The 14,730-nt window shown below is 39.3% G+C and overlaps 1 protein-coding gene across 2 annotated transcripts in view; it reads left to right on the forward strand.

The window, feature by feature from the left end:
* The window catches only part of FAM199X (family with sequence similarity 199, X-linked), a 36,667-nt gene extending 24,716 nt beyond the window's left edge, over positions 1 to 11,951 (forward strand). Inside the window, exons 1-6 of one of the 2 annotated variants that reach the window (XM_027465274.3) lie at positions 1 to 303; positions 2,647 to 2,866; positions 4,601 to 4,750; positions 5,086 to 5,247; positions 6,108 to 6,368; positions 7,319 to 11,951. In XM_027465274.3, the coding sequence (XP_027321075.1) occupies positions 116 to 303; positions 2,647 to 2,866; positions 4,601 to 4,750; positions 5,086 to 5,247; positions 6,108 to 6,368; positions 7,319 to 7,489 (1,152 nt within the window). In that variant the 5' untranslated portion in view covers positions 1 to 115 and the 3' untranslated portion in view covers positions 7,490 to 11,951. The remainder of the gene's footprint in view (positions 304 to 2,646; positions 2,867 to 4,600; positions 4,751 to 5,085; positions 5,248 to 6,107; positions 6,369 to 7,318) is intronic. The other variant, XM_072042885.1, reaches the window with a different exon arrangement.
* Positions 11,952 to 14,730: the final 2,779 nt, after the last annotated feature.

The following is a 14,730-nucleotide window of genomic DNA, read 5'->3' on the forward strand; positions in this document are numbered from 1 at the left end:
CCGCCGGAAGGAGCCCGGCGCCTCCCGCCCCGCTCCCTCCATGGCGGCGCCTGCGGCTCGGCCGCTCGCAGCGTGAGGCGATCGCGCCGTTCCTTCCCCCCCTGCCGCCGCCGCCATGACCGAGGAGCCGTACGAGAAGTTCCTGGCCCCCGACGAGCCGTGCCCGCTCCTCTCGCACCAGCACCCGCCGCGCGGCGGTAGCTGGAGCCTGAGCGAGGAGGGCTGCCTGGACGTCAGCGACTTCGGCTGCCAGCTCTCGTCCTGCCACCGCACCGACCCGCTGCGCCGCTTCCACTCCAACAGGTCGGCGGCGGGGGGCGGCCCGGGGGTGGGGGGCACCCGGCAAAAATGCCGGGGGCTGCGCTGAGGCGGGCGGCCTGGGACTGCGGCGGCTCCCGCGGGAGCCTTTGGGTCCCCTGCTGCTAAGTAGGGAAAAAAGCGACGGGCTGTAATTTGTGGGGAAGGCCTGCAAGGAAAATGCCGGTGCGGCTCTGCAGAGAAATGCCGGCTGCGCTTGTAAAATGCAAAGCAACCAGGCCTGCTTGCCAAGGGTCCTGGCTCGCCTTCCGCACACGCACACAGCCCAGCCTGGGTACGGCCATAGCGAGGCCTCAGCCTTCGGCACGTGTACGTGTGGGGTTAGTTCCTGTCCCAGAGTTGCAAAATACTTCTGCTGGTTATTGGTGTTCCTGCTGCACCATGACGGAGAGTAATGAGGCAGTCTCTCAACTGAATTTGTGTGAAATGACAGAAATTACGCTTCAGAAGTGTTCTCCAGTGCCCTGAACTGTAGGTTAAGTGGTTTGACGTGAGAAGCATTGATCAAGTACAGTACAAATATCCCGAGACCCGATAGTGGCGGCAAAGTAAAATGCTTGGTATTTGTAGCGTGTCTGTAAGACTGATTAAATGCAAATGTGGGGAGGATCACACCTTTGTCTTGTGTATTTCCCTTCATGCTGTCTTCACCTTCTGAGTGTTTTCTTCAGGCTTGCTCATCTCACAAACCCAGGTACTGAAGGCACCTCAGGAGGGTGTTTCATTTTCTTGGGCACCCATGCCCAGCCTCACACAGATTTAGCTGTTGCAGATGCATTGCACAGTCTGTGGTGCTCACAAAGGCTTTCATTTTTTTAAAGTTGCAAGTAACTGTAATGCAGTTCCCTCCTCTTCCTAACCCAGTTCATCCCAGCAAGCACAGCAGGCTGTGTGAGGAGAGGGCTGACTGCCTCCAGCTGCAGCGGTGCTACGAACCTGGCGTATCTGCACGCGGTTGGTGATGGAGTCTGAACCTCACCCCGTGTTTTGAGATGTCTGGAAGCTTTGTCTGCTGTACCTATCCTTTTGTCAATACTTCATGAATATTGGAACGGGAGTAATGCTCAGAATCATGCTGTGTCACCTCTTGTATTCTGTATACCGACTGACTGCCCTGCCCGCAGAAAGAAGTCTGTGCTACTAAAACAGCACACAGATAAGGGGTGCAGTAAGGGAGAACAGAACCTTGTAAATCTGCTAAGAGAAAAGCTTCTGAGGAGTCTTTAAATTGGATAAATTCACTGCTGGCCAGATAGATGAGGGAGTGAGTCCATCACAAACAGCCAGCCAGGTGTGCAGCTAAATAATGATGGTGAGGACCTGCCTTTCTCATTGATGGCACTGCTCAGCCCTTGCAGTTGGATAGAGGAACGTTTTTTTAGTTAGCCAGATTGAAGTGGATAGACTGATGGAACGGGAGTTCAGTGCCTGGGTTTGTGTGGTGGGTTTTGGAAGCTCTTTTCAAATTGTTTGGGCCGTATTGTAGTGCTGTGCTGACTCATAGTTGTCTCGACCTAGTTTTCACCAACATGTAAAATAAATCCAGATAGCAAGACTGGTTGCATGAGCTTGTTAAATTTTGGCTTACTCTTAGAAAACCTGTTCTGTGAAATCTGAGTCCTCAGTTGTTTTACTTTAGCAACAGCAGTAACTGGCTTTTAAAATGAAATTATAAGGGGAAAAAAGGTGTTGAGTTTTAGCATAACAGCATTTTCACACAGGTCAGGTTCCCACCTTGTACTGTCATTTCAACAGCATGTCTGATATTTTTGGTATTCAGAGCTGAAAGCAGTGAATAATGGGGCCTTGAGTATATCCGTGTTATGTTTCCCTATTAAGTATTAGTTTTGCGTGGGTTCATCATCCTAGAATTGCTTTGACTCCTGTTTGGAATGTAGATTAGGAAATACTTTGTTATTCAGAAGTCCAATTGATTTAATCCTTGGTTTTGGTTATTTCAATTTATATGGCAGTTATATGAAATTATCTTCTAGTTTAGTGTATTTAAAGAAGAAAAAAGCAAAAATGCACGCACTATAGGAGTCATCACTCTGGGATGGAAAGTGTTAATATGTTATATTAAAGGTATAAATGCGCTGTGTATGGATTTTTGCCTTGCCATTTTTAATGTTGAATTCAGTTTGGTATTGTTTGCCTTTTAAAAATACTTAAAAACATAATACTTCCATTTGAATAATATCTTCATTGTATTGTTACTGACAAGCAAAGTGGAGATGATTTTTTGAGGCTTAAAAAACCTAAGCATTTTTCAGGACGCACAATGCCAATACATTTTCTACTTTCTATTTATTTTGTCTTGTTTTACAGGTGGAACTTGACTTCTTGTGGAACCAGTGTGGCCAGCTCAGAGTGCAGTGAGGAGCTGTTCTCTTCGGTTTCAGTTGGCGACCAAGATGACTGTTATTCTCTGTTGGATGACCAGGAGTTCACCTCTTTTGATTTGTTCCCTGAGGGCAGCGTCTGCAGTGATGTCTCTTCGTCTATCAGCACGTATTGGGATTGGTCAGACAGCGAGTTTGAATGGCAGGTAAAGTAGTTCCACTGTAAATGTAAAGTTTTATATAGACTAAGTCCTGGGTTTATCTTTAATAGAAAAATCCTCTGCTGTTTTTTTTTTTTTTTATATTCTTTAACTCCTGAACTTAAGTACAAATATCCAAATCTTCAGTAATAAGGAAAATGTTTTGTTCCATTTTATTCTGGAGTATGTGGTCTGGAGGAGAGTCTGAAGGTTGGCTCCTCCAAGAGGAGTGGTTACATATTATGCTTGCTTGGTTCTCAAAGTCATCGTGTATCTTGTAGCTGTGAGCTTAGCTCCTATGTCTTGAGGATCTGCCGTGCTGATGAAATTTGGCTATAGATGTCTGCTGGTGATTTGGTCATATTAAGTCTTCTGCAAAAAAATGGAACTGACAGATAAAGTGTAGAAGCTCTTGCTGTAGTCTATTTCCTTTTTTTTTTTTTTTTTTGTGTTGGGAAGAGTACAGAGCTCGCTTTGTCTTACCTGGATGGGAAAAGTGTGAAGATGAATCATATACTGCTTTTGTTCTAATCTGTGTAGGGTGCGGTCCTAGTCAGGCATCGCCATGTGTCTTACTACTTTCTTTAGTGGTCTTCTAACGATAAGCATTTGTTCTTACACATTATAGACTTAACTCTTTTTATTTTATAGACTTATATCAACTTTTAACATGCATGTGAGTTTGAAATAGGAAACGTGCTTCAGAATATACTGAAGACTACTTTCAAATGTTGTCATAAAGCTTAGTCTAAGCATATACAGAGCCTTATAAATGCAACATAAGGACCAAGAATACAGATTTCCAGAAAGCACAAACTCTGTTCTGTAAGATACAAATAAACTTAAGAAAACATGGACAGAATATGTTCTGAATTTCTTACAGTTTTATTCTAACTGATAATCTCTGTATGTACTCCTTGAAGTTACAAGTGCATTTGTATAATGTAGCCTGTAGGAGCAGCTCAGATTGGATCCCAGTGCTTCGCTGAGTTGTGAAATTTTAATTGCCTGATAAACTGGGGGATTATAGTGAGAAGAAGCAATTTCCCACATCTTAGTTAGCTGACAGCATGTTTGATTAGTAACTAGCTTTTTAAACAAGTATTTCTTAGGAGACGTACTTGATTCAACTTGTAGAATTTTTGAAAGCTATTTGTTGCTTTTTACAGTGTTATCTGGCAGAATCTGAGCATGAGTAATCCAACTGTCACACTTTAACTGGAAGTGCATTCAGAAATTACATGTCAGTTGTACAAATGAAGTTAGCTAAAGTTCTGCAGTTGCTTCCAAGAAAATGACAGCAATTTTAATATTTTATTTCAATTGTATTATGTAATTACGGGATGTAATATAAATTATAGAACTACTCTGAAATTATCTTTCTTAAACTAAAATTGTGCTCAAGAATGGGAGGTTTAGGTTTAGCTTTAGCTTTAGAATATCATGAACAATTTTCACTGATGGAGAAGGAAAGGAGTGAAATGCCACGTCCTACTGCTGTTTCTTTAAATGTATTTTTTTTAAGAGGTTTGAGTGTGATTTGCTACACTTGCAGTTTGTTGGAAGATTAAAACAAGTACTGCAGGGTTTTGAACACTTATTAGGAAATAGTTAGAGTATATAGATAAGCAGTGCTTTGCTAATTTGAAAGCATGCTTTGAATTTGTTAATAGTGTTGAAATGACTTTAAATGTGCCTACGGTATTCTAAGGCTTTGTTCTTTCTCTTGCTTATTACAAGTTGCCTGGCAGTGATATTACAAGTGGGAGCGATGTACTTTCTGATGTTATACCTAGTATTCCAAGCTCTCCGTGTCTGCTTCCGAAGAAGAAAAACAAACATAGGAATCTTGATGAACTTCCATGGAGTGCAATGACAAATGATGAGCAGGTGAAATTGACTTTCTTCTGTATCTTACAGTTATCTTTATAAGAACAACTTTAATTAGTGCTGCATCTTAAAAGATATACTGGTTTCTCTAGGTGTAAATGCAACCATATGCAGTACTGTTTGATTTTTGAAATTAAATCTTGTCTTTTGCATCTATAGTAGACAGTTTAACATTCATTCAAGTTTTCTTCTTGTTTGTTTTTGAGGATACTCAGAGATGCAAGAATCATAGGAAGTGGGATATTTGAGTGATTTATTCTGTCAGTCCTTTTTTTTTTCTAGTTCTTTTAGAGTCAGTAATAGTTTTAAATGACCTGCTTATCTTTGGGTTCTAGGTTGAATATATTGAATATTTGAGTCGCAAAGTCAGCACGGAGATGGGCCTTCGAGAGCAACTTGACATTATTAAAATTATTGATCCTACTGCACAGATCTCACCTACAGATAGTGAATTCATTATTGAACTGAACTGTCTCACAGATGAAAAACTGAAACAGGTGAGTTAAGGTTTGTATATATGCCTTTGGGTTTTTTAAAGACCTCCAGCATCTGGTGTGTCTTGCAAAATGTTAGTGGTGATCAATTTTTCTACATAGTTATTATATACAAGGAAATACTCCTAGTTTCCTCCTTCACAATAATATGCTCTAGTGTTCAAAAGCATATTGCATGTATTAAACTTACAAGAAATACCCTTTGATTTTATAATCTCAGTACATATTAGAAGTCTAGCAAACACTTCTGAAATGCTGGCATGTATGTAATGATTCATGTTGTGGGACTGGTACTTCTTAAGACAAAGTTTCCATTTCATGACTGTCAACTGATCGAGGATATTAATTTGCTAACTGAACATAAGCTAAACATAATTTAAAAGGGTAGACGGTCACTGTTCTTATGGACTCAGACTATTTCGTATTTCAAACATTTTACAGGTATCACTGAAGTACAACTCTTCTCACACCAACTTTGTGTGGGTGTTTATAGCAAAATAAATGTGTTTTAATAATTTAGGTGGCATTGGCTGGTATTTCTGTTCTTGTGTTGTTATTACAACTTAGTTGAAATATGTGGGGTTGGGCAGGAGGTGGTGGTGGGAAACAAAAACTTGTTACTTAGTTTTCTTCCTTGCGCAATGAAGTTAGTATTAACTTAGCTCTTGGCAAAGTTAGTTCATTTGATGACTGTGAGGTGGCGTGGTATTTAAGCAGCAAACAGCAAAATGGTTTAAAAGACTTAGCTGAACTGATCCAGTAATTTCATCGTTAGTAATAGGAAAATTGTGTTTCTTTACCATGCAAAGGAGTATCTTGGTCCAGTGTTAGGCTTTAGTAATTCCATTGCCTCTGTTTTGAAGGTGAGAAACTATATTAAGGAACATGGACCTCGTCAACGATCTGCAAGGGAAAACTGGAAGAGGAGTAGCTACAGTTGTGCAAGTACCAGTGGTGTGAGTGGTGCCAGTGCCAGCAGCAGTAGTGCCAGCATGGTCAGCTCAGCAAGCAGCAGTGGTTCTAGTGTTGCTAACTCCGCGTCAAACTCAAGTGCCAACATGAGTCGAGCACACAGTGATAGTAATTTGTCCACAAGTGCTGCAGAACGAATCCGGGATTCAAAAGTAAAGTTTCTAGTTATGTACATGTGTATTAAGCTGTATAACTTGTTACGGTTGCTTATATGATCTGAACTGGGATGTTTGTGTTGAAGGAGCCTAGTTAGTAACTGTGGATTTGCTGAAGTCATCTAGCTAAATCAATGCTGTCTTTCCTCTGGCATGACCATAATGAATTTAAACTTGTACTCTTACCGTTTCTCCTCCAAGTTAAAGCCTGATGTTTGTATGTAGTAGATCTTCTGATTACTTTTGTTTGAATAAGGTGAGTGGCGGCTGAATAAGGGATTATACATCGAACTTTATCCTTTGAACAAGCACACCGTTCTACATTACATACCATTTTTTTCAACATTGATCAACCAAATCTTGCCATAATTTCTGGATAGTAAAGACAGTTTTGTTTATGTAGGCTTCATGGATCTTCAGTTTATTCTTCTGACATGTCTCATGAGATTACTTTGTGAGGAGTGACCTACTGAAGTACGTTTCAATTAAAGTAATACTGCGGCACTTGTCCCGTCTCCATAATTCCAGTTTCAGGTGTGGAGGAGAAGAGCAGTTCCTGCTTGCTCTTCAACGTGTTAGGTTGGACTTCGGTTCTGTTTGCTATTTGAAGACTGACTTTTCCACTGTAATAGAGACTCTTCTGATCAAAGACTCAGCTGTGCAATGTCATAGGGTGATGTTGTGCCACATAATTGAGACACGGTAAACAGTCCCGATAAAGAATATGTGTACTAATCTTAAAAAAAAAATAATAAAAAAATCAAGCTATAACAGGCATTTATTTAAATAATAAATTTGATTTTGGATGATGTTTGTGCTACCTCAGAATTCGTTTTAGTTATTTTTCAGAGCAAACCTTAATTTAGAGGTTAACGTATTTGTCAACTTTAAAGGTGGCTTCTAACATACCGAGCAAAAACTTATGTCTGTTTTCTCAATTTTGGCAGAAACGTTCCAAGCAACGGAAACTACAGCAAAAGGCCTTACGCAAGAGACAGCTCAAAGAACAAAGACAAGCTCGTAAGGAAAGACTGAGTGGATTATTTCTTAATGAAGAAGTGCTCTCTTTAAAAGTGACTGAGGAGGACCATGAAGGAGATGTGGATGTTTTAATGTGACAGGGGTGAATTTATCAGTGTTCTTTCTAAGCCTTAAATGTATTATTCTTATTGTTTACATATATTTCTTGACCAAATTTTGATTAGTGTTAACAATATAAACCAGATCTTTTCTCCAGTATAATTTTGGTAAGACGTTCTAAGAATTGAGTAACTTCAGCTTTTTGAGACTAATTTTGCAACTGAGACTTCAGAAATGTAATTGACTTCTGAAAAGCTGCTGAATAGATAAATTCTTTTTAAGGAAAATTGAATTTGGCTAACATGCTACTTGCAAGACATAAGTCTAGGGATGCTTTTGGATGACACTAAGTATGCAGTACTGTGCTTCAGCTTTTTTTCTGTTTTTGCCTAGTTAGAGATTAATATTATGCTTAGCTTGCTTCGTCTCTTCCTTTCTTGTTAGAAAGATTGTTTAGCATGAGGAAGAAAATAATTCTATAAGGCTTTCTTCAGTCTTTCTCTTGGATCATACAGAATCAAAATACTGTGATAAATCTGATTTCTAGAAATTTTGATTTAACTCAAACGGCATAGAAAGCAAGAAGCAGGACTTCTAATGCAAAAAATGTATGTACACAAATAATACTTAATTATACAGTTATTTAGAAAACATTTAGAGTCAAAAATGAAAACAAAAATTGCAAACTTAGTCTTTAAAAAGTTATTTTGCTGCTCAATATCTCTTAGTCTGATCATTAATAACGGTTGACTAGTACATCCCTAGTATTGCTATAAAGAGATTGAAAGGAAACATCATTATGCATTAACAGTACATTAATCTTCAGTAACGTTGTCTAGGACACTTTAAAATAGCTGAAAATGCTACTGGAAACAGAAGTGGAAACAAGTGGCACACAACTTTGGTGGCTTTTCCCCCCCCCCTGGAATTTTATCTAAAAGGCAAGAGAACTTAATGCAGCTGTGTCATACAATTATGTTTACTCATTTACCACCCAACTAAGGATGGGTCTTCCATGCAGGTTGTTGCACAATTATTAATGTGCTTCATAATCCTGCTTTTGTTGTCTATCTGCTTTTGAAGTATCTCTTGCTGAGAAAATGAGGTAAAATTATGTGTTGTTTTTTTTTTTTTTTTTTTTCAGGTAGGGAGGTAAAAGTAGTTGTTTTAACCTGTTTCCTAATCATGACAATCTGTAAAGTGACTTCTGTCTTTATCTTGGAACTATGTGTTACAAAACTCCTTTCCCTCCAACCTGAGATGAAATTGATAGCTCTAAATTTCACAGTGAAAGTTGAGGAGTTCAAGTATTTTCTATTTCCGAGTTCAGGAAGGTGATTTTCTTAATACACTGATGCTTTACTATTTTAATTTTGATCACATGAATTAAGGTGTCTGGCAATTTAGTATGGTCACAGGTGCCTGTAAATGCAGGATATAACCCAGTCCTGCAGAATTGCATGATTCACTTTATATAGAGGTTTGGGACTACTCATTCATTTTGCATGTCCTGCACACACTTGTTTGCCATGACAGCTGAAGTATATTTACTTCAGAGGTGGCATTCCATGTAGCCTGAAAATAAACTAACCAATAAAATATCTGATCCGTGGCTTCTGAAAGGGCTTCAGTAAGAAATAAATGATGTCCATAGTCTAACTAGTCTATGTGAACGCAGTCACTCATTGCAGCCAGGCTTGGCTATTAATAAAAGCTATGTAATGTCATTTGCAACTCAAATGTTAGCTACCCCATGTTGCCAGTCATTTGGCTGCAAACCAGAAGTGACTCTAATCTGTTAGTATTTGTTTGCACTGCATTATAGCTGGCTGACGCCTCTCTTCCTCCTGTAGAAACAATACTAAAAACAAAGCTGTGTACAAGTTATTAAGAATTTAGATTGATTTGTATTTGCAGCTTTTTAAATGGATGGGAGAAGAAAATCAATTGCTGTCAATTCAGCTAATTTCAGGATGCAGCAGTTGCACTCTTGCAACTTACTATGGCAGTAATGGATGAATTCATGAAACATTTCACTGTGTGTACTGTCACAGTTGAGTATAAACTTTATTTTCCACAGTGATTTTGAGATGTGTATATTTATTTCCTGAAGAAAAATGTACATTTAATATTGTAGAGCATTGAAATTCTGAAATGAATTGTAAGAAAGGTGCAATACCTCAGCATGGTGGAGCATGAAAGTGTCGTTTTATTCTGTTTCAGTAGTTCTTCAGAGTTCAAATTCCTCAGGCCTTGTTGAGAGAAGACTTCCTCATTTTGATGAGGTACCTGTCTACTAGCTTTCAGAGGCTGTAAGATGAGGGAGGATAGTATTTCCATCTTGATTTTAGTGTAAGCATGTAAGTATCAATTTACCCAAATGACTAAATGGTTCCAATTACTCACCTGTTGTATTGGAGGAAAGTTCCTGGGTGCCACAGTAGCTGCTTGGGGTAAGTTATCTCCGGCTGGGTACTTCAGTCACTTGTATGACAGTTAAAAGGATAGAAAAGTGTGAGTTTAAAGGGGTGCCAGGTTAGTAAGTCATAGCTCTAGAATCTCATAGTTTCAGAACACTTCTAACCTAAGAATATGAAACTGTGGATGTTCTGATCAGAATGTAGAATAACTTCTTGGTTACCTGAATTTCCTCTTTGCTAAGTACTTGGCATCTCAGAGAATCAGACCTGAAATAGGTTTGGGATCCAAACTTTGTCCCATACTTCTACATGCTCTCTTTTTTTTCCTCTTTCATATCCTTCTTAGTTCTAATGGTACCCTCATTTTGAGGAGGAGTGGGAAGTGTTTTTACCATATTCTGATCTTTTCTTGCAATATGCTGTATGTTTAAAATTTGTATTGGATGCCTGTGGCATTAGTTAGTTGGAATTTTAGTTACACTTTGATCAGCAAGACAAGGTTCAAGCCATAGTGGCTGCTATTTTGTTTTACAGGAGGCTACAGCCTGTTGGGTTCAGATAGCTACAAAACAACAACAGACTGCTAAAATTCAGCATTCTTTGTATTGCTTTTTTTCGAAAAAAAAAAAAAAAGAATCAGATCTCTATTTATTAATTGTTGTAAAATGTTAAGCTTAAAAGCAAAGTAGAGACACATGGGAAAAAGCTAGTAGTTGTATGGCTCCATGGTACTGAAGCTGTATATCTAGGTGCTTTGTACCCCCTGTAACACGAATGTGATCAGTTTACACTCTGTAACATTAATGATTTGCTTCCATGGTAACTTTTTCTCTAAAAAGGCTTAGAAGGAGCACTGAAAGTCTGATTGCAATAGGACTGTAAACAATAGAGAACATTCTTTTCTAATATGATTTTAAATATGAGGAAGAGAGCTAGCTGCCTGACAACCTGTCTAATTTGTGTGTATCTGGTGTTACCCTTTGTCTCTGTTAAGATAAACTATTTTTCTTTAACTGGGAAACTGATTAAAGGATGGTTATGGTATGCTCTGTATGGGGTGCTTACTAAGAAGAGCAAAAAGTCTTTGCGAAGCTTTCCTGGGCTTAACTTTTAGTTCTCATATTGTGGTTTGAAACCTGTGAAGAACATTCTTGGGGGGGGAGGGGGATAAAAAGTTTGAATTCATTCATATGCATTTACATCAGAGTGCATATAAGGTGTAGAAGCAAATAAAATGGCAATATTTACTGTTCATCTATGCTGAGTGGCTTAAAGCCATTTATTTTCTCTTAACACTCTTTGAGCTTTGAAATCAGTTGATGCATTGGTCTATAAATATTAATAATTTTGACTGTTTGGGTGGCTCTTGAAACTGAAACTCATTCTTATAAGCCAGCTTTTCATGGCCAATGTTGTTAGATTTATTGGTTTAAAGTTCTTGAGCTTATGGGTCTTGCGGTTCTTGGGCATAGAAAGGACCTGGTTGACATGCAATTTTCCATTTAAGGATTGCAAAATTAACTTATTAATCTACCAAGTGCAAATGTTAGTAGTATTCAAAGTTTGTCTATTTTTATTATTAACTCTGATACTCGTACTTGCATTCTCTCTCATCTGGCTAACTTTAAAATATTTCCAAATTACAAATAAATTCTGCAATTAAAAAATACATGTTGAAGCTTGAATATAGTTCATAACCAAAGCAAGGAGAAAATGGTGGGTTTTGTTTGTTTTTTGTTTTGGTTTGTGTTTGTTTTTTTTTTTGATGTTTTGGTTTTCTTTGGGGGGTGGAGGGTGTAGATTAGAATATATGGTACTGCTTACATTGATATTTTTTTTCCAGGTTCTCCACTAATTGTATGGCTAAAATGCACTTTTGTATAGAAAACTGTCCTATGTACATTCTGTATCTGCTTTCCACAATGTTTATAGAGATTTTTTCTGAAATTGTGAAGGATTTACCAATAGCTGCCATGCTGGTGACTGATGCTGTTTACATCAAGTTTTCATTGTATTTGAAAATAGTCATGTGCATATTGGAATACAGGTTGGAATTAAAACTGATGACATAGCAAAGATAGTCTCATGAAACTGTGGTATCTTGTTCAGAGCAGGGTTATTCATATATAGGGCTTATATACACCAGGCAGGCATAAAGTACGAGTTCATGTAGCACACATTTTCTGTTCTTTGTGACAGCAAGCAAACCAGTCCCTCCTTAACTACTGTAGTTTGTTACCCGTACAACCTGATCAGAATTGTTTCTTAAGAAAAAAAACCACAAATGATATAATCCAAGATCTTGTACTGAAAACTGTCCTCTGTCATTGATTTCTGTGCCAAAGGATTTTTCGTCTTTAGTATATGTATATGCTGTATATTATATATCTGTGGGCCTGGACGTAGGAAGTCTGATGACTTTTTTTGTCGGCAATAACTGGATTTTCTTCTGCTGTCATCCTCACTGTCTGTAGTCATCAAGCCAACACCTGTCCTGTAATATTTAAATATCCCTGATGGGATTTTTTTAAAACTTATAACCAACCATGCTCTTGTAATTTCATCATGCAGATGCCTTTGTGTCACTGTATTGTAAATCCAGTTCTCAAATCCTCTGCAACACTGAAGTTTCAAGTGTAATGTTATGAAAAATCTTGTTTCCTACCTGGAACCAAGCAGAAAAACCCTGAAAATGCAGTAAGATCTCTTACTGCACAAGGATGTTTTCCTTGAAAGTTCAGAAGGCTTCCTGCAGTGCCTCAGGGTTATAAACTGCCTTGTTCATCCCAGCTAGGGCTACAAGTTTCATCACCTAAGCAAGTTAAAATTCACCAACCATTACTATTCCAGCCTGTTTCTGTACACATCGAGGGACAGGGGAGGGTAGATGGGGGCAGAAACATTGCACACCATGGCAAGTCTTGTCAAATGGTCGGAGACCTCTAATTGTGGAGCGTGTGGCTGGGAGGCTGCAGAGTACAACTGCAGGAGCTATTCCTCTTGTGATGCTCTGCCTTTACTCAACAACCTGCTTGCGTTTTTAGTCTGCTTTCACCCAAAGGCGAGAAACAGTGCAAAGTCTTCTGCAACAAAATAAACAGAGATGTTGCCAAGGTCCTTGACCCTCTGTGGTGGTCTCTAGTACTAAGGATTTACCACTGTGTGTGTGACACCTAGAAGCTGTACAGAAGCTGTTGCTGGTGTTTTCTGAACTGCAGGGTCCCACCACGCTGCTGTGCTGCGTTTTCCTGAACTTTCAGAGGAAAACCCTTTGCAGCAGTTCACCACTGAGCCATGCAGCTGTTGGCGAAGTAATGGTATCTCCTGGCTTGACTCTCAAGCAAGGTTGTGGTCACAACTAAACAGTGCATGTTATGGAACTCTCATCAGCATGTACACATTTCTTCATTTATCTTTCTTGTGTAGCAAGTCTGACTGCCAGGAGAGAGTCTCACTTGTTGGCAAGTCCTATTTAGGCACAAACTGAACCAAAATTTCCACTTCAGCAAAATAGTAAAGGAAGTTTATGTATTTATTTAAATTGGAAGATGGTATTGGATATGATCTTGCTGTCCTCAGCCTTTTTACTACTGACCTGAGTGTTTTATGCTTTATTCAACTTTATTCAAACATTTCCTAGTACACTAGCAGTTGTAATTGGCTTCCCTGAGATCTTACCTAGTTTACCAACGTGATTTGAAAAGATCACCAACTCACCCGTGTGTATTTCCACTAGAGGGAGCACTGTACTTGCCTTTGAGACTATAGCTGCCAGCTTTGTTTTGCTACAAATACTTGTTTCTTTATTGTCCTGTTAACGGTTTTTAGGAGGATTCACTTCTTATGCTTTTTTTTTTTTTTTATTTTTGTAGGAGGAATGTGTCTGTTAAGAGTTTTATAATAAAAAAATTGCCAGTGACTAGAGAAACAGATGCTGTTTCCTGCCTGGTGCTGCTTACTGCGATTGAAAGATGGAAGTGTATCCCTATTCAGTGTTAATTTTTGTATGCATACTGCAGTACTGCTTTAATCTTCCTGATTTGTTTCACATTCAGGCTTCTTTAGTGTGGGTTATGAATCTTGTAGCTGAGTATTTATTCTCATGTTACTCTAGTGGAGAGAGACCTCACGTAGAGCTGGGAATCTGCTGTGGTCAGGCCTTGGGCACGCTGGCCCCAATGGTTGTGGGCAACATGAGGCTGCTTGCTGTAAGCAGTCTGTCTGGTCCCCGTGTCAGCTGTGCTCCTGTGAGGAAACACGGCATCTTCTCAGTTCTGAGTGCTTGTCACAGCACTCAGAAATGGCAGCAACATGCCAATCCTGTGAGCCAGCAGCATTTGCCATCTCAACATCCTCAGCTGTGATGTTATCACTGTGCTGAGGACTGATGTCGCTGTCCTACTACTGGTGACATCCCAGACCTACAGCACTGGTAAGCACTGCTCTTCGTCTTCATTGCTACAGCGTGGCTTTGCAAGAAGGGATGCCTCTGATGGTATCAGTTGGTTAAATGTTGTTGTCTGTGTTTAATGCCTTTAATAAGCTGCCTTGTACCAGTATATCTTCAAAAGCCACGCTGCCTCATGTCTAGCAGCAGTTTGCTGCTTATGCTGGGGGACAGTCGGTGTGGATTGCTGCTCACATGCACTTTTCCTTTGAAAACGGGGAGCTGATCTGAAGGGTTGTTATTTCCACCTTGACCACAATGTAAGGTTTCTTGTGAATGTGTTGCTTTATTCACTCCTTATAGATGGCTTGCACATGGGGACAGTTACAGGGTAAATGATCTGAAAGCTGAAGTGCCAGGTTCCAAGTAGCACTTCATCTGTATCTGAAGGATCCTGTTAGTAATGTTGCTA

This window comes from Anas platyrhynchos, chromosome 10 (assembly GCF_047663525.1).
Source record: "Anas platyrhynchos isolate ZD024472 breed Pekin duck chromosome 10, IASCAAS_PekinDuck_T2T, whole genome shotgun sequence".
NCBI lineage: Eukaryota > Metazoa > Chordata > Aves > Anseriformes > Anatidae > Anas > Anas platyrhynchos.